This window comes from Jaculus jaculus, chromosome 14 (genome assembly GCF_020740685.1).
Source record: "Jaculus jaculus isolate mJacJac1 chromosome 14, mJacJac1.mat.Y.cur, whole genome shotgun sequence".
Classification (NCBI taxonomy): domain Eukaryota; kingdom Metazoa; phylum Chordata; class Mammalia; order Rodentia; family Dipodidae; genus Jaculus; species Jaculus jaculus.
In genome coordinates this window covers 10633444-10660919 of record NC_059115.1, presented here as the reverse complement: position 1 = coordinate 10660919, position 27476 = coordinate 10633444, and the positions used below count along the sequence as shown (strand labels likewise).

The 27476-nt window shown below is 41.0% G+C and overlaps 2 protein-coding genes across 2 annotated transcripts; one reads left to right on the top strand and one right to left on the bottom strand.

The window, feature by feature from the left end:
- Nucleotides 1-10665: 10665 nt before the first annotated feature.
- On the top strand, nucleotides 10666-11586 carry LOC101609937 (vomeronasal type-1 receptor 4-like). Its single transcript, XM_004672723.3, has one exon. The coding sequence runs from the start codon at nucleotides 10666-10668 to the stop codon at nucleotides 11584-11586; it is 921 nt and encodes a 306-aa protein (XP_004672780.3).
- A 14250-nt stretch (nucleotides 11587-25836) lies between these two features.
- On the bottom strand, nucleotides 25837-26757 carry LOC101610221 (vomeronasal type-1 receptor 4-like). The gene has a single exon (XM_004672724.2). It carries the CDS (start codon nucleotides 26755-26757, stop codon nucleotides 25837-25839), a length of 921 nt encoding a protein of 306 aa, XP_004672781.2.
- Between the last annotated feature and the right edge of the window lie 719 nt (nucleotides 26758-27476).

Sequence of the window (27476 nt, the reverse complement as noted above, 5' to 3'; positions counted from 1 at the left end):
GAAATCAGAAATACAGATATGTTTAAAAGTTACATAGTATATTAATAGCTCCAAACATTTATACAGCTAGACAATTCACATTTTGATTCACATGGTCCTCCTATAAGACTGAAATTTCATTGGCACATTTTCTACACATTACATATTAAAATTGGTTTGAAAGTGTATGAGCTTTGTGGATACGAGGAAGACCCACTGTTATTGAAGAACTTTTCCTTTGTAATATGACTAAACATTTGTTACCCAGATAAGGTACTGACTAAATACCAAAAAGAGAATTCCAACCTCAGCTTGCTTGTAGAACCAATGAACCTGGAGTCAATATCCGTGCTGTGTGAGAATTTAACAGGTGGGTACAGTCAACAGACCCAACACAATGACAGTAGCACCCAATGTGTTAGTGGAGCAATGTGTTCAAAGTAATAATTGACAGGAGTGGGGGGGAGGATGGACTTAAAGAGAGTGGATCCCTCAGAGGCAGCTGCTTCAGCAAAACCACATCCCAGAACAGGTGATGGCTCCTGAAAGACGTATTCCTGAGGCTCACTGCCTGACTCCGCAGCAGTTTGTCTGCTGCATGTGTGTCTTTTCCCCATTAATTATTACTTTTTATATAACCTTGAGAATAGCCTTGTGGACCCTGTAAGTTTCAGAAGGTTCCTGGGACTTGGGCGGGTTTGATATCATGTGTCATTTAGAATTCTGGTAATGGACTCCAGAACCTTCTGCTTCCTAATGAATCTATGTTTCAACTGGAACTGCCTAAAGAGCCTCCTTCTGGGATGGGATGTTTCAGTTTGTATGAAATTGCTACACACATTGTGTGAACACGTGTGATGAGAAAAGCAAGGATTTCTCTCTGGGGATTCCCTATTGTACATAAAGTAGGAAGGCAGTATTCAAAAAGATCTAAGGATCTTTGCACTCATCATTAACCTCTTCAGTTGAAACTGTGGACAAGACCATTCTTTAATTGAAATACTTATTACTTGCAAAGCATGGTGAAAAACCCTGACCCTGAGTGAGAACTATATACACTTTATGATTCACTCCAAAGCCATAACTAAAATTTTCCTACAAGACACTGGAGACGGTATCATGAAGACCAACCTTAATCTTCTACCGCTTCCCTCCCTAGTTATCTTTTAGTTATCTTTTTTCTTCCTTTTCTTAGTGGCACTGACCTGTAACTCCCAGTATCAGCATGTGGTTATCATCCACAATGAGCTTTTGATCAGAGAGACCTATAAGGTTTCCTAAAAGAAAGACAGATTTCTGCCTGAGTACTTGATGACCCACCAAAGGTTAGTGGTAAGACCCTACTGCTGAAGACACTATATGTGGTTGAAATGTAAAATGGAATGACATGGCTGGAAGCTGGAAGGGAGTCAGTCCCCAGACAGTCAGTGCATCTAGTGCCAGAAGGTGCTATATGGGCGACTGGGGAAAAATGTCCAATATCTGTTCAAGCATCTAACCTGCTTAGCAGCAAATAACCCGTTGTGATGCCCACAGAAGTGCAACAGTGGCACACAGCCATGCTGTGGAACCAACTGCTCTTGATTTGGTTCACTTATCCTCTCAGTGGTAAGAGACCCATAGGTGGAGCTGGGAAACAAGTCAGAACCATATCCAAACATAAGCCTGCTCTCCATTGTCAAGCTACCATCAATCATGGGCTACAAGAGGGCATGCACCTATTAAGTTCTCTATAAGAAAAAGTAAGGGTTATCTCATTTGTCTTGGTGCTTACTTACTCTCCATTGGATAATCTGCTTCTCTTTTTCAGATAGATATAGATCCTAAGGAGAGAGCCACCCCATCATACCTTAAAAGGGCTCTGGCTGAAACTAAGAAAAATTGGCAAAACAAGCAAGGGTGTTGTTTTCCTGGTGAACTGGATACCAGCACAAGGGGGAAGGAGATCAACACAGAGAAAAATCAACTCCTACCAAATCAGAGAGCCAGAGCCTCAGAGGCCTCAACACCTCAGCACTGAAGCAGACCAAAAATGAACCCAACATTGCTCAGGGAAATTTTGCCAAAGAGGGGGCGGAAATAATGTCAGAGCCACATGTTGGGTCATGATATGCAGAGACATTTGTCTTAGCCATAACTGTGGGCTAACTCCATAATGCATGACCCATATACCTCCACAAGGAGGGCCTAAGGGGAGGGGGTAAGTCACAGATGAGCCTAATAATGGTACCAAACTGCCTGTATTTGCTGAATACAAAACTAATTAATAAAAATATTAAATACCAAAAGAACAAAAAAAATAAAAACACATTTTATTATTACTTAGGAAAGTTGTCATTACTTAATAGCATTGTATTTTACATTTACTGAAGAAATTAATCTTGCCAATCTATTAGGGTTCATCTGTCATTGACCTTCCCAAGCAGATAACAGAATGGTCTTCACAACGTTAGCCATTGGAATGAACTTCCCGTTCCTGACGGCTCTGGGAATGCTGGGGAATGCTACATTTGTCGCTTCATCCTTGCTGACACGGGGAATAGGACCAAGCCAACAGACCTGGTCGTCATGAACCTGACCTGGGCCAACCTCATGGTTGTTCTTTTTAAGGGAATCCCACACACAGTTGCTGCTTTGGGTCAGATCAGTTTTCTGGATGATATTTCGTGTAAATTTGTCTCTTACTTTAGTCGAATTGCCAGAGGAGTCTCCCTTAGTTCCACATCCTTCTTGAGTGTCAATCAGGCCATAACAACTATCCCCAGTTATTCCAAGTGGGTAAAGCTCAAGGTCAGAGCCCCCAAGGTCACTGGGCGAGGCCCTGTGCTGGGCCCTGCACATGCTGGTAAATGTTTTCATTCCCACAAGGACGACTCACATCTTGGAGGCCAGAAATCTGACAGGGATTAGAGATTATGTGTACTGTGCTGTAGAACTTCCCCACACAATTAGCATACTTTTTTCAGTTCTGTTGGCCTCCATTGATACCATATGTTTGGCTTCATAATATGGGTTAGTGGCTCCGTTGTGTGGATTCTATGGAAGCACAGGTAGAGGGGGCCAGACACATTCACAGCTCCCTGTGTCCAAGATCATGCCCTGAGATCAGAGCCACCAAGAGCATCCTTGCCCTAGTGAGCATCGTTGTGCTCTTTTATGTGACCTCGGTCATCTTATCTGTGTGTGTTGATGTTACCAGCAGGTGGCTGATCAATGCCAATGGAGCAATGGCAGCATGCTTCCCAGCCTTCTGCCCCTTTCTGATCATGAGACAATGGAGCAATGACCACATGCTTCCCAGCCTTCTGCCCCTTTCTGATCATGAGACAATGGAACAATGACCGCATGCTTCCCAGCCTTCTGCTCCTTTCTACTCATGAGACATGACTCCACTGTTCCTGTGCTTTGCTGCACATGTAAGACAATACACGGCCTTTGTACAGAGAGCTCTAAGACGAAAACTCTGTGTACTCTTTCCATTCATTCTTCTATTAAATTCTACTGTCTGATCAATCTTTCAACATGAAATCTTCCCATTAAACACCCATTGTAGACAGTGTCTACTCCCTAATATCCATTTGGAATAAACTCTTCAGCCTGTGTAATGGTTGCAAAGTATCACTTTTAATCACAAATAATTTAATTTCATTATAAATATCAGTTGCAACCACAATTCAAAAACAAGTACTATAGTGTTTATTAGTAATTTTCTGTCTTATATACTTCCATACACAGTGTAAATGCACTATGTAAATGTATGTTCCCTCATTCCTTTCCTAGTGCCTTACTGTATAACTTTATGGCCATTGAGTTATTATGAGTAATTCAATGTAGTTAAATCTTTATCGCTATGTTAAAATTATCAGATATTGAAAGTGTAAACGTTCCTCAAGGGCCTTTTCTATCTGTATAACTACATTTTAGCTGTTTGGGAACTATTTGTGTCATGTTAGAGCGAATTGGGACTTTGTGGCTGCCGTCATTTGGAAATTAGGCACCATATAAGGATATGTGCTTGCTGCCAGCTTTAAAAGAGCTACACCATTGGTAGTTCGTCCGTGCTTTTGAATTCACGGAATTTAGAATCTCATTTTGATCCACACATATCAGAGTGTCTGTCCAGAAAAAATTAGCTAAGTGGGATGATTCACCTTTAAAATCAGTGTAACCTTTCAGTGTGCATGCCATAGACAAGGAAAGTTCAGGAATGATGTCTGTGCTTCTCCTTCCTGTTTTTCTACTTGACTAGTGACGGTGTTGTCGTTGCTGTCTTCCTGTGCTGACGTCCAGCCCTGCTTCTTCAGCTTCTTCCAGGGACTCAGTACAGCTTCCTCTGCAGGACGCGGCAGGGATTCAGCAGTGGGTTAGGACAGCTGAGACATCCACCTCCACGGATCGAGCAGCTCTCAGGTTCTCTCCCTCTACACTTGCTGATGGCTATCGTTGATTACCCATCCCCAGTGTGTGTGCAGATCGAATAAAACCTCCTTTTGAATATATAAATACGCATATGCAGGGCTTGAGAGATGGCTTAGCGGTTAAGTGCTTGCCTGTGAAGCCTAAGGACCCTGGTTCGAGGCTCGGTTCCCCAGGTCCCACATTAGCCAGATGCACAAGGGGGTGCACACATCTGGAGTTCGTTTGCAGAGGCTGGAAGCCCTGGTGCGCCCATTCTCTCTCTCTCCCTCTATCTGTCTTTCTCTCTGTGTCTGTCACTCTCAAATTAAATAAATTTAAAAAAAATTAAAAAAATATATGCATATGCATTCGACTTATTCTGTTTGTCTAGAAAACTCTAATAAAAGAACTATACATTCAACTTCCTCTCTCATGTGTTCTGTCAATGTACCTTGAGAGTACTGTTTGTTTCATGGGACTTCTATTTCAATGCACTTCATTCCACACTCAGTCTTCAGTCCACATTCAGAGAATGTCACTGAATTTACAAGTGAAAAAATTATCAATTCTCAGCATGTAATGCTGTGAGAACATGGAACCCAAGAGTCATCTCATGGCTCTGCATAACAGCATGTGATGCAGCCTGAGGACTCTCACTGCTCAGAAAGAAAATTCCACTTAAAAGAGCAGCACATTCTTTTGACAGTTGTGAAATATATTTTTCTTGTATGTTATTCATAAGCTGTAACTATTGCATGAAAGTTACTTGATTATTTTTATATTATCTTTGATGAACTTTTTGGGTTGATAGCATCCACATAATGACATGCGAAGTTGATTTTAGGAAGTCCATTCAAATCAGTGCTAACCATACATCTGGATGAGTAATGAAACATCCAGTATGAGCTCTTTCTGATTCTCCATGGCAGCACATCAAGGATTTCTGGATTTCTTGTCTATATTGTATCCTTTGATCTTGCTGATTAGAAGTCTCTGATCACTCTAAACTACTGGAAGGGAAGACAACGCACTTGAGTACACCTGGCCACCTCTGCTCTGCTATGGTATGAATTGATTTTCTTTTTTCTTTTTTCTTTTTGAGGCAGGCATCAGAAACCCTAATTACATAAAAATAAAGGCCTGGAATTGTGATTTGGAATACAGTACTATTCATAGGAAAACATATTAAGGGCTGATGTTTTTTCTAGAAACTGACTGTTCACTCTTTGCTCATGATTGTGTGCCATTTCTCTTATCCTTTTGTACAGAACTCTGTTAAATTGTCCTGAATAACCATTAATAGACATGCCATTAACATTGCATCAATGCTAAAACTTTATGCCACTAACATGGGATAAATGACTTGATATCACCTGAGCCCTTATGTGCCCAGCTACACCTTGTGTCTGAATGAGAAGTGCTGGTATGTGTGTGGGCTTTTGCTTTCTGTAGTTTTGCTTTGTAGAAAGAGGATAGAAGGACCAAGCAGGGGTGCAATGACATGCATTTAGTTTCCTCCTCCTGAGGCGGAGGAAAAGAGAAATAGACCATCTCATTTCCTTGTTTAAGATATAGAAGCTTGTATCAGGAACACTCGTTCTTAAATGTTATAAGGAGAGAGGATGAAAAGAGTGCTTTGAGAAGGAGGAGAGGAGAGGAGATGAGGTAGGAAGGAAAGGAAGAGTAAAGATAATAGGGGAGTGAAGGAAAGTGAAGAATGAAAAGAGAAAAAACCATGAACTTTGATGTCTTCACTATAAAATTATTTCCTTTGCAAGTGGATATCTGCAGCCCTATGTTTCTATTATCTTTTTGCACAATTAATCTGTTATCTCAGCCCCCTCTGCGTGAGTGTGTGTGTGTGTGTGTGTGTGTGTGTGTGTGCTGTTACTATACATATTTATACCCGTGTGAGGGTATGTGTATGGGCAGTTTCATATTCATGTGTTAGTCTCATGTGCATACGTTATTGCACATTTGGAGGCTTGAGTTCAACCTCGGGCATCTACATCAATCGCTGTCTATTTTATTGTTTGAGACAAGATGCTTCACTGAACCAACTGCTCACCAGTTAGACTAGCGAGCATGCCTCCCGGATGGATTCCTTGTCTGTCCTGCAGGAACTGAAATTCCCAATGAATGCCATTCGGTCTGACAACTTATGTGGGTTCTATGGATCCAAACTGAGGGTCTTGTGCTTGTACATCAAGCACTTTGCATATGGAGCCATTTCTATAATCTTGGCTAAATCTTATATTAAGTAAAAGAAATACACTTGAAACCAGAGTCTGTTGAGTGCACAGGTTCACAACCTTCTCTGAGGGCTCAGGGCATTGATGGATTTGATATCTTCTGAATGTTCATGGAACACTAAGACCATCCTTCTGTCCATTGTATATCTGCCCTTAGACATCCATCTTCGCAGCTAAAAATCACCATAGGGACTGGTGAGAATGCTTGGTGGTCAAGGCACATGCCTGCAAAGTAAAAGGACCCACATTCTTTCCCCCAGCACCCATGTAAACCCAAATGCACAAGGTAGCATGTGTATGGAGTTTGTAGTGGCTAGAGGTCCCTGCGTGCCTATTCTCTTTCTGTATCTGATTCTTGCTCTCTCTCTCTCTAAAACAAGCAAATAAATATTTTAAAACGTAATAAATTCAATATTTCTAGACTATTCATGTGGAACTTCATGATATACCTTACAACCCCTACTTCGCTCCTGACCTGCAGCTTCTGTATACTGAAACGTTGGGACACGGCTTTGAAATCAGCCCCATTGTGTAATGGCTGCTCCTCTGAGTGTGCTGCGCTGCTTTGGTCCTATCCCATGACGGCATTCCGTCCGCACTCTCTCACAGTTCCTGTCCCATGTTCTGTGATCTCTGGAATGATGTTTCCATAGGGCACACAGGGAATGGCTTGAAAGAGCCCAGAATAAAAATGAACGTGAATCTGACAGCACCTGTCCTTCCATCCTCAGCGTGACTTCTGTCAGTGACTTCTGTCAATCAAGCTGCACAATGCTTTCTCTTCATGCATCATCTAGAGCTTCTTAGGTGAGAACTTCCAGAATCACCTGGAGTGTATTTGACTTCATTTGTCATTAGGTTATTTCCAACAATGTGATAATCCATAGTTACATGCCATAACATTTATACTTGAGGTCATATTGTTGAACTTGATTAAAAATTACATAAAACGCACCCAAACTGTCCACTATCTACATTGCAAGGTCACTTTTTATTTATTTTTATTCACATGTTTTTTTTAAATATTTTATTTATTTGAGAGAGAGAAAGAGACAAATAGAATGAGAGAATGGGCACACCAGGACCTCCAGCCACTGCAAACTCCAGATGCATATGCAACCTTGTGCATCTGGTTTATGTGGAACCTAAAGAGTTAAACCTGGGTCCTTTGGGTTTATAGGCAAGCGACATAACCACTGAGCAATCCCTGCAGCCCTCATGTTTTCTTTTGCATTTAACTGATTTTATATATTAGCAGGCTTTTGATATATTACAAATTAATATTAAGTATGACATCTTTGGACTTTAATATGGCCTATTGTTCTTGCATGTCTTTATGTATAGAGATCCTGATATGAAAAAATACAATTCACCAAGATACTGTGCTGACTACAGATCAAATAAAGGATCCTAAGCAAGTCTAGCTTGGAGAGCAGAGGTGTTCTAATTACTTCATCACTTGTTTGTGTGAGGAATGAAATCTGCACATAGAAGGTGGGACACATCCAGTTCATCCACTCTTCTGTACAAGTAAACAAAGAAGGTAGAGAATGGTAATCCAGCCCGGGTACATGCTAATTTCAAGCAATATTGGGCTACCCAATCTCAAAAACTGAAGCAAAAAAAACCCAAAAAACAAAAAACAGAATATACCAGTAGAATACAACCCAAAGGAGAGAGCAGGCAGAGAAGATGTACCCAGAGCATGTGACAGGCAGGGAGTCTTCAGAGACAGCCTCAAAAAAAAAAAAAAAAAAAAAAAAAAAAAAAACCAATAGGAGAGGTCTTGGGGTGTCTGGTTGAAGCAGAGTGACATAGAGTCCAGTAGGAATACTAACTACCTGTAAGGAAAAATATATGTGATTTTTAACAGTGCATTCTCAACATACTCAACATCCTTAATGGGTTGCTAAATTAAAACAATAGCATTCCCCTTCATTTGACAAAATGAAGGATGGTGTCATAGTCAGTTACTTAGCATATCCATGCAGTCATTATAGGAGGTTTTGTCTTGCAGGACTGAAAGCTGTGAGCAAAGGGTCCATGTGTCAGTGAAGTCAGGGCACTGGCAGTTTGTACCTCAGTCTAATGTGGGAGACTGACTGCTGGGAAAATCAAAGACAGGTCACAGCTTCCTTTCATCCTCACTCTTCTTCATCAGAACACAAGCCGTATATACTGCCAATCCCTGGACACCCTCTCTGATCCTCACACTCCAGAAGAGACAGTCCCCTCTAGATCCCCAGCATGTCCCTTTACAGAAGTTCATGACACAAAAGTTTCTTCTAGTTAGTGACAGGAAGAAGTGTCTTTCAGGGTTGATGTCATCTCCCTGAGCAGGCACTGTCATCACTGCCTCCTGTGACATGATCAGGTTGACCACAGGGGAGATGATATCTCAGAATATCAACAGCTCACCCTGGGTTACGGAGTCCTTCCATTGTTTGCATGGCATAGCTGTCCCTCTGACCACTGACTCGCCAGGCCACAGCTGATATCAAAGGAGCGTTCTCCTTGCATAGGTGAGTTTCTCCACCGTTAGACAGCGGCACCTTCCACACTGGAGCTAGGTGAGTGCTGCTCTCAGAGGTGGTCTCATTCTTTCAGGGAAAGGATCCCGCACAGGAAGAATTCACACAGAGGAGAGGATCTCACCTGAGGCTGTGCTCACCACTGGTGCAGGGATCCTGTAGGACCGAGGATGCCTGAGCCCTGGATTGTCTTTCTTGAATCTATTTGCCAAGGGAGCCTCTGTGGGTTGCTTAGAAACTGCAGAGAAGGGGGATTCACAGTGACTAAAATGGGTTGTGATTGTGTTTCAGAGCTAAGTTTCTCTTCATTTCTACTGAAATTCACTCAGAAGCTATTGAATCAGATGGTAGAAAATCTTGCAGGCTTAATTGAGTGATGAGAGCACTTCCCACAGATTAGAGGGGGCTGGATTCAGCTTCCTGGCTTTTCTGACCCTGGACTCCAAGGTCATAGCAGGATCCGTCCCTGTGTTTTAAGCACACGTGTTCTGCAGCATGGCAGGCTTCTCCATCACTCTTGGAGACAGGACAATGAAAAACACTAAGTTTCATAGTTTGTGTAAAAGAAGACTCCTAAATATTCAATTTCAGTGTTCCCAGTAAGATTTTTCTCATAGCACTGGATGTATTTTCAATTATTCTGGATTTGTGTTTATATATGTATTACTTTTGTTTCTGAGTGAAACTATGTCTCATGTGCTTGGTTCCTTTTCCAACTTGTTCAGGACTAACATAATGTATATCATATTAACTATGTGAAGCATAGTTTAATAATTATTTTATTTCCTACATTTTTAGAAATCTTTAATATATCAGGGGAAACTGTCTAGGTTTAAAAATGGCATATTATGTAAGCTGTGCCATCCTAATATCACGCTAGTTTTGCACTCAACACATTCACCAAATAAGTAGTCTTATTTTTTCCTGTAATTTGTCACTAGTATCTTCTCATGTTTCCTTCATAAAAAAAAAACAAGCAGAAAAGTCATGAAATGAAAAATTGAGATAATATTCATTTACCAAGATGAAATGAAGCAGTCTTGTTTCTTCTGTTCTGTTAGTTGTTATTTTTTCTGTTGCAGACAGTCTGAGTTATGGCAAGTCTGCGTTGTCTCCCCTGGTGTCTCTGGAAGATCTGAGGATCTTTGCACTCACCATTAACCTCTCCAGTTGAAACTATGGACAAGACCATTCTTAAATTGAAATACTTATCACTTGCAAAGCATGGTGAAAAAACCTGAGTCTGAGTGAGAACAATATACACTTTATGATTCACTCCAAAGCCATGACTAAAATTTTCCTGCAATTGAAGAAACATAAAATACTATGAAACTCATGGAAAGAACAAATGTCATTATTACCAATTACTGAAAGGATGGCTATGGAAGGTGGCATAGTATTTTACTTGCCATAAGGAAAATCATCCTGCCTGTCTACCAAGAGTCCTGCACATATGTTGTTAGGAGACATGCCAGGAAAATGACATAATGCCCACAAACCTGACCATGGGGATCATGTTCCTGTCACAGACGGCACTGGGAGTCCTGGGGAACTGTGCCTGCCTGGGCTACTTCATTCTCACTGACATCACTGGGAGAAGGGCGAAGCCCACAGATCTCATTGTCAAACATCTGACCTGGGCCAACTTCATAGTTCTTCTCTTTAAAGGAATCCCTCAGACAATGGCTTCTTTTGGTCTGATTTATTTTCTAGATGAGGTTTCATGTAAACTTGTGTTTTATTTTTATAGAGTAGCCAGAGGAGTATCTCTTGGTTCCACATCAGTCTTGAGTATTTTCCAGGCCTTGATGATCAGTCCCAGTAATTCCAAGTGTGGAAAGTTCAAGGTCAGAGCCCCCAAGTTCATTGGTCCTTCCTTGGGCCTGTGCTGGGCCCTGCAACTGCTGCTAAATGCCTTCAGTCTCAAGACTGTGGCAGACACGAGGAGGGTAAGAAATCTGACTGTGCTGAGAGATTTTGTACACTGTGCTGTGATAGACCCAGATAACTTAAAGCACCCACCGTATCTATTCCTGTTATCCTTCATTGACTTCACATGTGTGGGACTCATGTTGTGGGCCAGTGCCTCGATGGTGCTTATGTTATGGAAGCACAAACAGAGGGTACAGCACCTCCACAAATCACTGTCTACTCGGTCACTGCCTGAGATCAGAGCCACCAAAAGCATCCTCGCCCTAGTTACCATCTTCCTGCTCTTATACACGACCTCTTCCATGTTAACTGTATGTTTTCACTTATTTGATGTCACCACTTTCTGGATGCTTAATGCCAAAGTAGCAATGTCTGCATGCTACCCAGCCTTCTACCCCTTTCTGCTCCTCAGCCACTACAGCACTGCTTCTCAGCTCTGCTGTTCTTGTTCATATGACAGTGGACCAGGGCCTCATATAGTCAGAGAGCTCTAAAGATATTCTTAGCACCCTATAAATTTTCTATACCATATGTTACCATGTTCTCCAAATGAAACATTCCCAGTAAACACCAATAGCAGACAGAATAGACCACTGATATTAATATATTCATCAATAAAAGCAATAGTGAGGGCTGGAGAGATGGCTTAGCGGTTAAGCGCTTGCCTGTGAAGCCTAAGGACCCCGGTTCGAGGCTCGGTTCCCCAGGTCCCACGTTAGCCAGATGCACAAGGGGGCGCACGCGTCTGGAGTTCGTTTGCAGAGGCTGGAAGCCCTGGCGCGCCCATTCTCTCTCTCTCCCTCTACCTGTCTTTCTCTCTGTGTCTGTCGCTCTCAAATAAATAAATAAATAAATAATTAAAAAAAATTAAAACACACCCACCAAGACTCAGAGAATTTAAAAAAAAAAATAAAAGCAATAGTGAGAGCTGGAGAGATGACTCAGTAGTTAAAAATTCTTGGCTGCAAAGCCTAATGACCTGGGTTTGATCGCCAGAACCCAAGTGAAGCCAGAAGCACAAGGTGCACTTGCATGTGGACTCCTTCTGCAGGGGCCTCAGCACCTGGTGGGCCCAAGAGCTCTCTTATTCTCTCTCTGTCTCTCTGTCTTTCTGTCTGTCTCATTCTCTCCTCTTGAGAAATAAATAAAATTTTAAAAATAAATAAAGAATATCAATATTTGACATGCACTGTGAATGCTCACATACATAATCACTGTCAATAGTTTCAATCGATAATTTGCAGCTGTAATAAAATTTAAACACTTTTGCTGTAGGTATTGTAACATTTATGTTCAGATATATTAGTCTTAGATTTTCAGTCAACCATCTCTTCTCTTGACAATGAAAAAAAATCGCCATATGTCACCATTAGATCATCATCACAATAGTCATAAGAGGAGATTAAGAGTCAAGACCACTCAGATAAAAGGAACAAGAACCAAGGGAGGACCTGGGGAAGAGTGGTCTGGGAGGGATCGTCCAGCTTTGTATGTTATTTAGGATTTAAGAGAACTAAGTTTCTCAGATATTAAGGTTCTACATTGAGATGATGCAATATGGGGGTGCAGCAACATGATTTTGTCAAAACCAGTAAAGAACTACACACAGTGATTGTGGTGGGTTGAAGGTAAATGACAGCCACAGGCTCACATATTTCAATATTCGACACTGAGCTGATGAAGAACTGCAGGAAAATTGAGGCATCATTTAGGGGCAAGAGCCTTCCAAGAGGAAGTGTGTGACTGGAGTTGGAATTGAAATGTTTCAGTCTACCTCCATGTCCTATTTTCTCTCTCTCGTAATATAACTTGAATTAGATAGGTGATATTTCCAGCATTATTCTTTATGCTTAGGAAATATAGTTTATCTAAGAACTTTTGACCTTTAAAAGGAATTATAAGATGTAAAATTACAATTGAGGTTTGGTGAAAAATGCATTGAACCTGTAGATTTATTATTGTAAGATAGAAATTTTCCAATATATTTTTACAGTGTACAGTGGTTTTGAGGTATTTTCATTTTCTAATGTCATTCTTAAATTTAATTATTCAATATTTTAAGTCATCCTCATGGAGGTCTTTAGCTTCCTTGGTTAGACTCATTGCCATTTATTTATTGAGGTTATACTGACTAGCATTGGTTCCTTGATTTTTTTCCCCATTAACATGCTTGTTGTTTGGATATAGCAAGTTTTCTGATTTTGTGCACCCATCTTGTACCATGCCAGTTTGCTGTAAGTACTTATCAACTCTCAGAGTTTTCTTGTGGAACATTTAGACTCTCATGTATAAAAATCACATTATTTGAACATAAGTATACTTTGACTTCTTTGCTCCCTTATCTTTATCACTCTTTTATTTGCTTCTCTTGTCTCACTGCTCTAGCTAAGATGCCAGTGCTTTATTTACATAGAGTGAGAAAGCAAAGACACTTGTCTTAATCCTAACACATTCTTGAGTCTGTCTGTCTGTCTGTGTGTGGGTATACCCGCAAGTGGAAGGCAGAGGTCTGCTTGATGTCATCCTTAGTCAGTGTCATTGACCTTCATAGAGACAGAATCGCCCAAGGACCGTGTTATTAGAATGGTGTGTCTAGACTGTGAATCCCAGAGGCACTTCTTCCTCCACTCTGTAGTTAATATATTCTAACATTCAATTGACAATATGCAATTGAGAGTTTTTACATGTGGCTTTATTATGATATTGGTTCATGATTTTTATTTTCTTGTTTTTGGTCTGCTAATAGTCTCAGGGTAATACCTTATGTGTAAAATGTTTAGTAAAACTCCAATTGCCATATTATTTTACATACAACTACTGGCCCTATGCCTGTGAAACACTTTGTCTTTGAGAGCAGATGAGGAGCATTGGAAGTGTACTGATGGAAGCATATGCGTTAGAATTTATTATTACAGAGATTTGCCAAACTACAGAGATGACCCTTGAAGTACAGTCTTTACAGAGTTTTATCATATTTGATTTAGATATTTTAAGCGATGATATCTGATGCCATTATTATGATTTTTTAATTATTATTTTAATTTGGAATATTATAATAGGAGGAGACATTTTGGGATCTTCACATGGGAGCACCGTGGCTTTCACTGAGGATAGCTGTGATTCTTTGAGGTCTAGAGTGGTATTAGGTAAGGCTCACTAGAGGAGCAGAAATGATTGGATTAGCCATCACTAATCCAAGAAAACAGTATGCAGGTCTGAAAGTGAAGAAACATGACAGCGGCCCAGTCTACCTGGCTAGGAGCCCCAGCAGTCCCAATGCAGCACTGAAGGTTTGAAGGATTTCTGGAGAGCGGCTGGTGCTCATTCCTTGTTGGAAGGCTGAGTAAACGTGGTTCCAATGCAGAGGAAGGATATAATAATGGGCAGATTCACGGGGAACTGCAGGCACTCGTCAACAAACAGCACTGGAAGCCATGGCGTAGGAAGAGGGTTTCCTCAGAGCCCACTACAGGGTGGGATGCCCACTCAGGGGCAAAGCCTCACTCTGGAGGAAGGAATTCCTCCTTCAGTCAATGCTTCCTGGAGGTACCTTCAAAAACCTGTCTGAGAGGAATGTCTTCGGATTCCTAATCAGGTCAAGTTGACCAAAGGGGAGGCTAATATGAAGAGTGTTACTCTGAAACTTGTTCACTGACTAAACTTTGGTTGTTATTAATATGCTATTTTATATTCTATAGTGTGTTTTCATATCTGCTTAATATTTCCATGATATAGTTGCCTCCAGGAGATTAATCTATTCATGGAATCACCACCATATTGTCCTTCACCACTCAGGACACTGGTGCTTATGCTGCTGATGAAATGCTGTCTAGTTCACTTTGACCACAAACGTTTATTGAGATCTTGGAAAAGATTGTTATTCCTCACAAACATTGAAACTGTTAATCCTCCGCTATGGTGGATCTCCCGCTAGCTTTCCTGGAACTTTATGAGGATCCTACAAAAGGAGAGAATTGGTCTAAATATGCCAAATGTGTGGGATCATTTTCCTGCCGGTGAGGGAAAGAATGCTAAGAGCCTGAGCAGACCCCAGCAGTCATCAAATGTCCGTGAAAGAAAGGAGAGTCACAGCAGAGCAGCTACTGGGCCTCCGGGCAGCACTCAGCTAGTACAATTTACTGCTGGACTCTCCCCTGTTCTCTTGAAGTAGGCCCGCACTAAGACTGAGGAAAGAGCATCATGGGGGAGGTTACACCAGCATAGAGGTCCCCCCAAGCAGCTGTAGGAGGCTGTCGTCCAGAATGGGAGGTGTCTCCTCTGTGGTGAGGCCGCCTTTGTGTCCTCCATGCTCTGGGCTCTGTAAGCAAGCCCTCGCCTGAGGCTGAAGGAAGAGCCTCCACAGAGGTCATCCTGACACAGGCAGTGCATTGAAGTGGCCAAAGGGAGATCAACTTCTAGGATGGGATGAGACGTACTGGTCGTGTGGCTACTTCAGGGGCTCCACATTCATGTAATTAACCCTTTACTCTACTTTGTAAGTGACCCAAATACACACGCTGGTTCACCAAACTATCATCCATTTAGCATTACTTGCCCTGCCGTCTGATCTTTATCTTGGGTGAAGATGTGTTTTTGTCTACCCAGGTGTAAACATTTCAGAGTGTATATTAGCTAAAGCATCATGAACAGTTATAGAAATAAAGTTCTTGTTTTTGTTTTTAATTTTTAAGAATATGTTTGCCCATATTTCCATATATGTGGTTGTTTAATTCAGGTGTACACATAACTTTAGGTGTTCTGAATAAGAGGTCCCAAGCTGATGCAGATTTGCAAATTACTGCCTCCTGGAGGCAGTGTATTGTTGGGAGTGGGCTTATGTGTGTTATCACCAGCTCCCCGCTTGCCAGTGTTTGGCACATTCTCCTGCTGCTGTTGTCCTTGTGATATTGGCAAGGAGATGATGTCCACCCTCTGCTCATGCCATCATTTTCCCCTGCCATCATGGAGCTTCTCCTCAAGCATGTAAGCCAAAATAAACCTTTATTTCGTGCTAGCTTCTCTTGGTTGAGTGATTTGGGACAGCAATGTGAACCTGACTGCAAATATATATATATATATATGTATATGTATATATGGGAAATACCCATATTCTGGTTCATTTTCTTGGCCATAAAACATGCCTTTACAATGATTATGATACTGTCAGTTCTTAAGTGTTATATAACCTATGCTGAAAAAAATTCATCAAAGGAGATTTGTTGACTATTTTAAAGGAAAAATACATTTTAGGTGCATGGGAAATATTTATATTGCATTATAGAAAATTGGAAATTGGTTGCTGTATTAATTTGGAAACTAGGCAAGTTATAAAGTGATGTGCCTCTCTGTCAACCTGACCAGTGCCGGGTATGTGATGGCTGGTGTGCACCGTGAAACTCATGGGATTTAGACTCTCATTAAGAGCCACATATGTGGGAGCATCCATGAGGGTGCCTCTAGCTAACTGAGTGGGAAATGGTGCACACTGGGTGTACCCTTCCAGTGTGCACCACATATGTAAAGAGTCTTTAAGAACAATTGAGGGGCTGGAGAGATGGCTTGGCAGTTAAGTGCTTGCCTGTGAAGCCTAAGGACACTGGTTCGAGAATTCCCCAGGACCCACGTTAGCCAGATGCACAAGGGGGCGCACGCAACTGGAATTCCTTTGCAGTGGCTGGAGGCCCTGGCGTGGCCATTCTCTCTCTATATTTATCTGCCTTTCTCTCTCTGTCTGTCACTCTCAAATAAATAAATAAAAATTAAAATTAAATTTAAAAAAAAGAACAATTGAACGATGGTCTGGTGGTTCTTTGTGAGCTCATGGCTCTGTCCTGTCTCCTGTAATCCTCTGCTGACATCAGGGTCCAGCTTTTTCAGGCTGACAACATGGAATCAATCCACGGTATTTGCAAGACACTGCAGGTGTTTAGCAGATCGGGACTTCTGAGGAATCCAGCTCCATGGGCTGAGCAGATATCAGGTTCTCTCCCTCTGCTGCTCCCCAAGAGCTATTTTTGATTACACAGTCCCCATTATATAAGCTAATCTATTAAAGTCTCCTTCACCTATATATTTTATATACATTTTACTGGTTCTGTTAGTGTAAAGAACTCTAACACAAGCATGATATGGATACGTTGTCCTCTCACTCAGAGATTGTCATGTGTTTTACTCGCCATAGTTTGAGGCTGTTCTCTTTCAAGGTTACTTATAGATTGACTTCTGCCCTTATGATGGGTGTAGTGTCACTATGCATATTTTAAAATGTATTTCATTCCACAAGTACTCTGTATTCTATTTGTAGATTATTTCACTGAATTGAAAGGTGAAATAATAGTCCCTTATCTGCAAGGATGTAAGAACATTAAATTCCAAAATGTCAACACATGACTTTCCATATGTATGTAAAGCAACCTGAGCACCCACTTCTCAGAGAGTAAATTCCATTTAAGCCCGTAGAATGTCATGAACAATTCTTAAGCACATAATCATTTGTGTGTTACTGATAAGCTATGAAACTTTTATAAGAAAAGTGCATGAGTGATTTTTATATTGTCATTCATGTTTCTTTTTTTGATTGGTATATTCACTGTCGGGATTTTCACATTGTGATGTTAGGGAGTACAGTTAACCACGGGGCTGAGAAGATGGCTCAGAGGTCGGGGACACTGACTGGCAAAGCCTGACACCAGGAGCTCCACTCTCCAGGATTCCTATGATGCCATAGGCAGAAAGTGGTGCATGAATCAGAGCTTTGCAGAGGCCAAGAGGAGGACAGTCGTTCCGCTCTCAGCACACCTGACTGACATTTGGAATTTGTAGCATGAGCTCCTGATAATTCTCTAGGCCAGCAACACAGGGCTCCTGTACTGACTGTTCTCTCAAATCCGGCCCACCAGGAGTCTCCATGTAGAAACAAAACTCCTTAGCAAATGTCACTACTTTGACACCAGTGCCAACAAATGCAATAATAGCTGATAGAGCGCCACAGCCACAGCTTCTGAGGAAAACTGATCACACTAAACTACTGAGAGCAAAGCCTTATCCTTAAAGGCCACATAACTACCTCTGATCATGAAGTTGATTCTTTTCACACAGATGCCAGAAAGCCTAATCACATATCCTCTTACTAACTTGTTAATCTTCTCTTGTGTTTGTTGCTTTAACTCTGAATATCCCTGAATACATGTATCATCCTCACTTTGTTCACACTAATGCTTCATGCCAATGGCATGGGAAAAATGACATAAGAGAAGGTAAGCTATGTGTCCAGCTGAAGATGATGTCTGAATGACAAATTACTATAAGTGTGTGTGCTTTTGTTTTCCTGTGTCTTATATGTAGAGAGAAAGTACAGGGCCAAGCAGATTGTATAATAATATATATATATATATATATATATATATATATATTTGGTCATTCCAAAGAGAATCAAAACAATTAAAGGGAATGAAGCACCATTGTGTTCATCTGATTAAGTCCAAAAGAGTCTAATCTTCAAGTAGATGTGGTTAGGTATTATGTGGAGAGAACCAGGAGTAGAGAATAGTAACAAGAAGAAAAAGGAGGGGACAGGAGAAGAAGTGTGAAGAAGAGACGAGAAGTACAGAGGAGAAGAAAAGAGAGCATAGAAGAGGAAGAAAGAAGTGAAGAGAAAAGAAGAGACAGGACTGGGGCTTATGGTAGTTTGAAGGGATGTCCTCCAATTCCTTCAATTGTATTAAAGGTTCTTAGATCCCCAGCTGCCTGCCTACAGGAGGTGTCACTGTGGGCCAGGGGTTAGCCCTTTGGTGTTCCTAGGGCAGATCTGAATTCCAGCCTCAGGTTTGCAGAGAGCATCTGAGTTCAGACTGGGGCTCCTTGAATGTATTCGCTTATCATACTAGTGGCGTTGTTTCTCTGTCAGTGTACCTGTGAGTGGGGGCCACCTTCTTCTGCCTTTATAGAATTTCCTCTAGATCCATCCCCTTGAATAAAGCTGATTTCTCCCATAAACTGTGCCTAGTTTACAGGTTCATCCCAGAAACATAGAGCTGACTGTGACAGAGGGGAAAGGAAAGAAAGGGAAGGAATAAAAGGGAAAGGAATAGAAAAATCATGGACTTTGAAGTCTGAACAGTAATTGAAGCTATTGCCTTCCTTTGGAACTGTGTAATGGCAGTAGTATGTTTCGTTATAGTGATACTATTACAATGTTTTGTGACCTCTTAATATTTTATCTGTTTTTGTGTCTGTATATGTCTGTGTTTATCTAGGTGTGCATGGTTGGTGTTTGCATAATGTTTATGATGCACATATGCATGTTAGGATGCATGTGTATATATGTGTGTGAGTGAATGAATACATAGGTACGTGTGTGAGCATTTGGGTCCCACGGACTTGCTTTGAGTAATTTCCTCCCTTGTTGTCAATCTCATTCTCTGACAGAAGACTTCTCTGTGAATCTAAAGCTCACCACTTCAGATACACTAGCTACTGAAGAACTCTGAGGGATGTATTCTCTGTCTCATTTCCTAGTACTGATATTACATGTCTGGTGTGTGCTATCCCACCTGACATCTTTTGTGGGCTCTGGGGTTACAAACAAGATCCTCTTGCATGCATATGAAGTACTTTACATACTGAATCATATCTACACCACCTAGAATTATTTCAACAAACAACACATACAATTGAAGCAAGAGTCTCTTTTACAAGGGGATGTTCAGGGCTGGAGAGATGTCTCAGCAGTTAAGCGCTTACCTGTGAAGCCTAAGGACCCCAGTTCAAGGCTCGATTCCCCAGGACCCATGTTAGCCAGATGCGCAATGGGGTGCACGCATCTGGAGTTCATTTGCAGAGGCTGGAAGCCCTGGCACACCCATTCTCTCTCTCTCTCTCTGTAGCTGCCTCTCTCTCTCTTTCTCTCTCTCTCTCACTCTCAAATAAATAAATAAAAACGAAAAAAAAATTCTAAAAAAGGGGGATGTTCAAGGCTTGAGAGATGGCTTAGCAGTTAAGGCATTTACTTGCAAAGCCAAAGGACCCAGGTTCAATTCCTCAGGACCCACATAAGCCAGATGCACAAGGGGCACATACATCTGGACTTTGTTTGCAGTAGCTACAGGCTCTGGAGTTCCCAGTCTACCTCTATCTCTCTTGCTCTCTGCTTGCAAATAAATAAATAAAAAGTTTTAAAAAGGGCTGGAGAGATGGCTTAGCTGTCTTAGCATGCCAGTGCAGACACCAAGACCCCCACTACTGAATAGGTAGAGCTCTTCATCTCTTCACGTTTCACCATCTACAGACTCCATGCACCCCGAGGCCGCAGCACCTCTTGCATCGCTGCATACTACTGGCCCAAGGTTTGCCTGCTCTCACACTTGGGAGTCTATTTTTTCTCACCCTTGTCTTTCTGTGGGGAAACATCAACCCGCCCAATCTTGATAGCGGCACAGATGTGGTCACAGCTACTTACAGTAAAGACAGAAACGGATATTTTTTTTTTTTCCTGGAAGGGTTGCATCACACATTTCTTAAATCAAATCTCAAAACCCATTTGCATCTATGCTCACCTTCTCCTCTTCCATTTATGCTATCAAAGATTTTTAAGTTATTTTATTATATATGGACATATTTGTATATAAACAATGCATGTTGGGACCATCCTTTTGTTCCTCCCTGCCCCTTCTCGGAAGAGGCCCTCCTCATTGAGGATACAGGTCAATTGCACGGGGATTGTGGGTCATGCATCATGGGGAAAACGATCAGTTATGGAAGAGAGGCAATATCTCTGTGAAAAATGTCCCAACCTGTGGCTCAAACTATATTTCTGCCCCCTCTTCCCTGAGCCATGATGGGTGCATTTCAAGTTACTTCAGTGCTGTGCACTTAGGAGCCTCTGCATCTTGTTTTGCTAGGTGTTGAGTGTCCTTAGTGTTTATCTCCCTCACCCTTGTGTTGATATCATATTCACTAAGAAAGCAGCACTCTTTCTTATTTCCCCAATTCCTCTGAGGTTTCAGCTGGGCTGGGGTGGAGTGTACTGGGTCATTTACCTCCTTAGGTCCAGCTCCCATCTGAGAAACAGAAGCAGATTTTCCAACGGAGAAATGTATAACCAAAGATAAAAATACCTTAAATATGTGAATAGCCTACTAAGCAATATAATAAGTATTGTCCAAGAGGGGAAACACACAAGACTTTAAGAAGTTTCCCCCCATACTTCTAATTTTATAAAAAGAAAACAAAGAAATAAAAACAACTATAGATTTCAAAATGGATATTTTGAAATCTAAGAATATACAAGTAAGTTCTGAGACCAAAAATGTATATTTGTCTAGCCTTCAATAACACCAAATGGCTCTCTATTATTACTGTTAAATATTGTGTATATGTTTCTAATAACTCTGTTAATACCTCCTATATGTTTTACAAGCCATATATAAACACATTCAGGCCATGTCAAACACTACTGTGCCATTTGATAAATACTTCTTGAAGAAAATCTGAGCCAGCTCATGCTCAGATGATCCTGAGACAATCCAACTCCATCTACATGGGCTCCCTTGACCACAAGAAGGACCAGTTTTCTATGTCCTCACTTCTCATTAACTCCGTGCTTCTTTCTCCCCAATGTTCTCTTCCAAGACTATCTTCCTGCAGTCTCATCAATACACTTCTGGGATCCATTAGAATACTTCCCCTTTCTGGGAGAGACTCTCTAACTGCCCCATTCAGCAGGAAATGGTAAATGATGATGTGTTCATCCTTTGTCCCCTAACACCATTTAGAGCGTCTTCTCATGAGAAGGGGACAAAAGGGGGTGGGGGGGAGAGGTAAGGTGACTGGACCCCTGATGGCAAAAAGGGCAAGAAACCTTTTCTTATCTCTTGCCCAGTTCCAAAAGAACTGTTTTCCTATGTGTGCACTGCATCCCTGGCTCTGCAAATGACAGACCTCACCCTCTTTTATGTGAGTCAAGTTGTGCCTCTTTGCCTTTCCAGCTCCAAGCTGACCATCACTGAATGCTGTCAATTATTCCACAGCCAGGACCATTTGGGTCAAGGTGCCTGTTCTCCTACAGTGTGAAGGAATAACAACGACATGCATAAATGTTTCCTCTCTCTTTTTGTTCCCAGTTGTGATTGTTTCACAAGTGTATCTCTGCAAGAAAAAGCAGCCTACAAACTCCATGTGCATCAATTGAGAGATATTTTCAGCCCTCTGCAGGTGGGCCTCAGTGTGACGCTGTCTCTGGCGACCAAAAGCCTTGAATCTCTCCAGAGAAACTGAACTCTCTCAAGTGTGGTACTTCAAATCTGTCTAGCCTTAGACCTCATTACTGCTGAGCTTGGCAGGACATATGTGGTCTTGGGACAAGAATGTTGCTTTTTTCTGTTAATGAATCATGTTGTTAAACACAATAGTAAGACTCAAGCAAGGAGCTGCCTGACCACTAAAAGCCTGAGGTCCTCACCACCTTTAGTCGTTTGGCTTCTCCTGATCCTTAGCCCCCTCCTTGCTATAGGAACCCCATTGCTTGTAGCTCCTGTATCATCAAATTTCTCAGATAAAAAAATAACATTATTGCTAAGGTTGCTACTAATGGGATCCTCATGTATCACCTAGCTCTATCTAGACCTATGGTAAATTATTTAAAAACCCACTCAGGATGACACGGCCCCATTCTAAAAGCAAAGTGGGAGTTGTTGGGCAGTGTCAAGCACAGGCTGGAGCCTTCAGTAGATAAACCTGAGCTTCTATGCAAGGCTAAGGACTCCCAGGCTATAGGAGGCCACTCCCTCTCCAAGCCTGGAACACCTGAACTTAGGCTTTGTCCATACCCCTGTGCCCTTTGGCCAGTTCCAGAGGAAACTCCTTATATAGTATCATGCAGCAACCTTTGCATAGCCCATCCCCCTGTACATTATATCTTCTCCCTGCAACTGCTTACATGCTGGGATGCATGTCCCCATATGCTGACTGGGCATCAGTAAGCAACATTGTACATTAAATCCCCTTAGGATCCTCTTCCCACTCTCAGCTGCTGATAAACCCACTTCCCTATTGATTACATCTAGTTCTTCACAGAGACTGTCTCCTGAAAGTGATTCTTTCCTTGTGTTCACTTTCCACGGTTGCCTGGACACCCTAGAGGAACTATGGCCCCCGAGGATTCAGGGACCCACACTGCCTGGCTGAAAGTGCCGCACGTTGGTGAGTGGCTTCATTTGCACAAGCATCTGCCCCATTCTGCTATCCTTCCTTAGACTGGTACCAAGTTTCCTCAGATTTCCAATGTGGGCTAAAGAGGAGCAACGCTCCAGAAATCCTTCAAGCCTTCCGTGTTGAAATGAGACTCCTGAGGCATGCAGCCACGGGTGCTGAGCAGCTACCAGGTGTCCTTATTCTCAAGACTGAAGATTGCCATTCCTGAGCTGCAGTGGGCTAATCTAATCAGTTCTGCTCCTGTTGAGAGCCCTACTAGCATGCCTTTGTACCTCAAAGAACCACATCTGTCCTTTGTAAAAACCATGGTGGTCCATTTGAAGATCCCAAAATCTCTCATTGTATTGTAGTGTTGCAAATTCAAATATCATCATCATCTATTATTTCCACAGTCCCAAAGCTCATCATTTAAAATACCTGAATCAATATGAAAATTGTCTGCAATAATTAATTGTAAAATATACTATCCCATCAGTTCACTTCTAAAATTCCCCATTTGCTCTAATAGCCAAAGTGTTTGACAAGTCTAGAAAAAAGTTTTATTTGAAACAATGTTAGTGAAGCTTTACTAATCTTTTTACACAGGAGTTTTTCCCCTGACAATATTAATAGACAAACAACAAAATAGAAAACCATAAGCCTACATCACAATTAAGGCACATGTAAAACTTTTCAATTGCAATTTAAAAGTAAATTTTAGACTGTATCAACTATGGAGTGGAGGGAGGAAGACCTCTGAGATTCACAGTCTAGCCACTCCATTCTAATAATATAGTCTTTGAGTGATAAAGGTAGATGGCACAGGGTAAGGATGACTTCAATTAGACCTCTGGCCTCTGCATGCATGTATACCCACATACATACAGACAAATAGGCACAAGAATGCACAAAACAAGAACAATCTATCTGTTTTCTCATTCTAAGTCAGCTGAGTGCTGGAGTCTTAGTTATACCTAAGTGAGCTAAGAGAAGCAAATAAAAAGTGAAAAAGAGAGCTGGAGAGATGGCTTAGCGGTTAAGCACTTGCCTGTGAAGCCTAAGGACCCCGGTTCGAGGCTCGGTTCCCCAGGTCCCACGTTAGCCAGATGCACAAGGGGGCGCACGCGTCTGGAGTTCGTTTGCAGAGGCTGGAAGCCCTGGCGCGCCCATTCTCTCTCTCTCCCTCTACCTGTCTTTCTCTCTGTGTCTGTCGTTCTCAAAATAAATAAATAAAAAATTTTTAAAAAAGTGAAAAAGATAGAAAGCAAAGGAGACTAATATACTTGTTTGCATAAAATGTGATTTTATATATGAAATTCTAAACCTTCCATAAGAAAATCTGGAGCAAAGTGGAACGATACAAATTTTTGACACAAAATCAGAAGCCTTCTTAAATACCAATAACAAACATGTTTAGAAAAAAAAAATCAAGGAACCAATGCTACTCACTATGAGGTCAATAAGTTAATTAGGAATAACTCTGACCATGAAATCTAAAGACAGCTATGATGAAAACTTAAAATATTCAAGAATTATATTTAAGAATGTTGCTAAAAGATGGCAATGCTTCACATATATCATGCTCATATATTAGAAAAACCTAATAATGTTAAATTATTGTCTTACAAAAAAAATCAATCTACAGGTTCAGTGCAATTCTCACCAAAATTTTATTATAACTTTTCATACAAATAAAAACTATTTTTATTATTCTTTTTGAAATACAGAATATCTTAGATAAATAATCTTGCCTAAGCATAAAGAATAATGCTAGAAATAAAACTTGCCTGTTTTCAAGTTATGCTATAACAGTGATATCAAAATTTATATTCTATATAGCCTCAGTACTCAGGAAGAAAGAAGAAAAAGGAGAGGAAAGAGTGAGGGAAAGAGAAAGAATAGGATGTGGAGGTCAGTTGAGTATGTCAAGCCCATCTCCACTCACACACTTTCTCCTGGAAGAGTCTACCTCCTAAAAGGTTCCACATTTTTTCTGAACTGCTTCATTGGCTCATAATCAAATACGGAAATATATGAGCCTGTGGGTGGCATTTACTGTCAACCCACCAAAACACAATGTGTAGTTCTTTACTTGTTTCTGAAGGTGTTATACCTGAATGCTTACATAAGTATGACAAAATAATTTTGCTATACCTCCTTATTGACAGCAATTATAGATATATGCATTTATACCCTGTTTCCAATATTGATTTTCATTTTTATATTTTATTTATTTATTTAGTATGAGAGAGAGAGAGAGAGAGAGAGCGAACAAGAGAGTTAATGAGCATGCCAAGTTTAAAGCCACTGCAGAGGAACTCCAGATGCCACTTTATGCATCTGGCTTCATGTGGGTAGTGGGAATCAAATCTCAGGTGTTAGGCTTTGCAACCAAGTGCTGCAAACACTAAGCCATCTCACCAGCTCTCAGCATTATTTTTCTTGACAAATACATTGAAGTAATATTAGTGGTCTAGTCTGTCAGAAATTGGTGTCTAACATGATAACATGATAGAACAGTACAGAAAATATACAGAGTACTACGAATATTCCCTTTAGAGCTCTTTGACTATATGAGGTCCTGGTGGAGACTCATATGAGCAAGTGCAGCAGAGCTTCGAAGCAGTGCTGTAGTGGCTGAGGAGCAGAAAGGGGTAGAAGGCTGGGTAACATGCAGATATTGCTACTTTGGCATTAAGCATCCAGACAGTGGTTAGATCAAAGAAATGAAAATTTACAGTTAAAATGGAAGAGGTCAGATATAACAGGAGAAAGATGGTAACTAGGGCAAGGATGCTCTTGGTGGCTCTGATCTCAGGCAATGACTGAGGAGACCGTGGTGTGTGAAGGTGTTGGACCCTCTGTTTATGCTTCCATAGCATGCACACCATAGAGCCACTAGCCCACAACATGAGTCCCACACAAGTGACATCAATAAATGTCAGCAGAAAAGCATACATTGGGTGGTACATATTATCAGGATCTACAATAGCACAAAATACCAAATCTCTTTGCACAGTCATATTTTTTGCCTCCCGTATGTGTTTCAAAATCACAAGAATAAAGGCATTTAGCAGAAATTGTAGGCTCCAGCACAGACCTAAGGAAGAACCAATGAACTTGGGGTCTCTGACCTTTAATTGCACCCACTTGGAAGTGCTGGGGCTAATCATGATGGCCTGAAAGATACTCAAGACAGACGTGGAACCGAGAGACACTCCTCTGACTACTCTATAAAAATAAAAGACAAGCATACATGAAACCTCATCTAGAAAGTAAATCAGACCAAACACAGCCATTGTCTGAGGGACTCCTTTAAACAGCAGAACCATGAAGTTGGTCCAGGTCAGGTGCTTGACAATCAGATCTGTGGGCTTCGCCCTTCTGCCAGTTAAGTCAGCGAGAACAAAGTGGCCCAGGCAGGCGCAGTTTCCCAGGACTCCCAGTGCCGTCTGTGACAGGAACATGACTCCCATCGTTAGGTTACTGGAAACCATACTATCATCATTCTGGAATTTCATTTAATATTGTTATGCTTAGGACTCTAGACATTAAAGACAATGTTTTTTCTGGCATGTAAAATATTATGGGCCCCATGACCAGTATTTCCAGTGTTCAATAATAATGATTTTTTTTCTTTTTAAAAGCTTCATAGTGTTTCCTATTTCTTCAATTGTGGAATGATACTATTCATGCCATTGCAGTGAATCATACAATTTATATGGTTCTAAACCAGGGCCAGTGATTTTCCCCATGCTTTACGTGTAATAAGTATTTCAATTTACAATGGTCTTGTTCCCAGTTCCAAATGGAGATATTGATGATGAGTGCAAACATCCTCAAGTTTTTGAAATCCACCACAGGAAAATAAGACAGACTTGCTACAACTCAAGATATCTACAACAAAGAAAAGGACACCTATCAGAACACACACAAAAAAAAGAATGTTTCTTTTTTTCTTGGTAAAAATGTTATCTCAATTTCAACACTGTTTTTTCAATTTATTATTTTTCTTTTTAGGGTTTTATGTACTCATTTTTTACAATCTCCTTTACTCTGTTTTTAAATAACTCCCAGATAGCTGAAAAATTCTGCATGATAGTTTCATATATTACAGAAAAGAAATATTATAGGAAAAATAAGTTTATTGATTAGTTAATGGATTGAGTGCAAAACTGGCTTGATATTAAGAAGT

Bases quoted from the DNA above. Each gene is read 5' to 3' on its own strand.
- LOC101609937 (XM_004672723.3), top strand. From the start codon at position 10,666: ATGGGGATCATGTTCCTGTCACAGACGGCACTGGGAGTCCTGGGGAAC.
- LOC101610221 (XM_004672724.2), bottom strand. From the start codon at position 26,757: ATGGGAGTCATGTTCCTGTCACAGACGGCACTGGGAGTCCTGGGAAAC.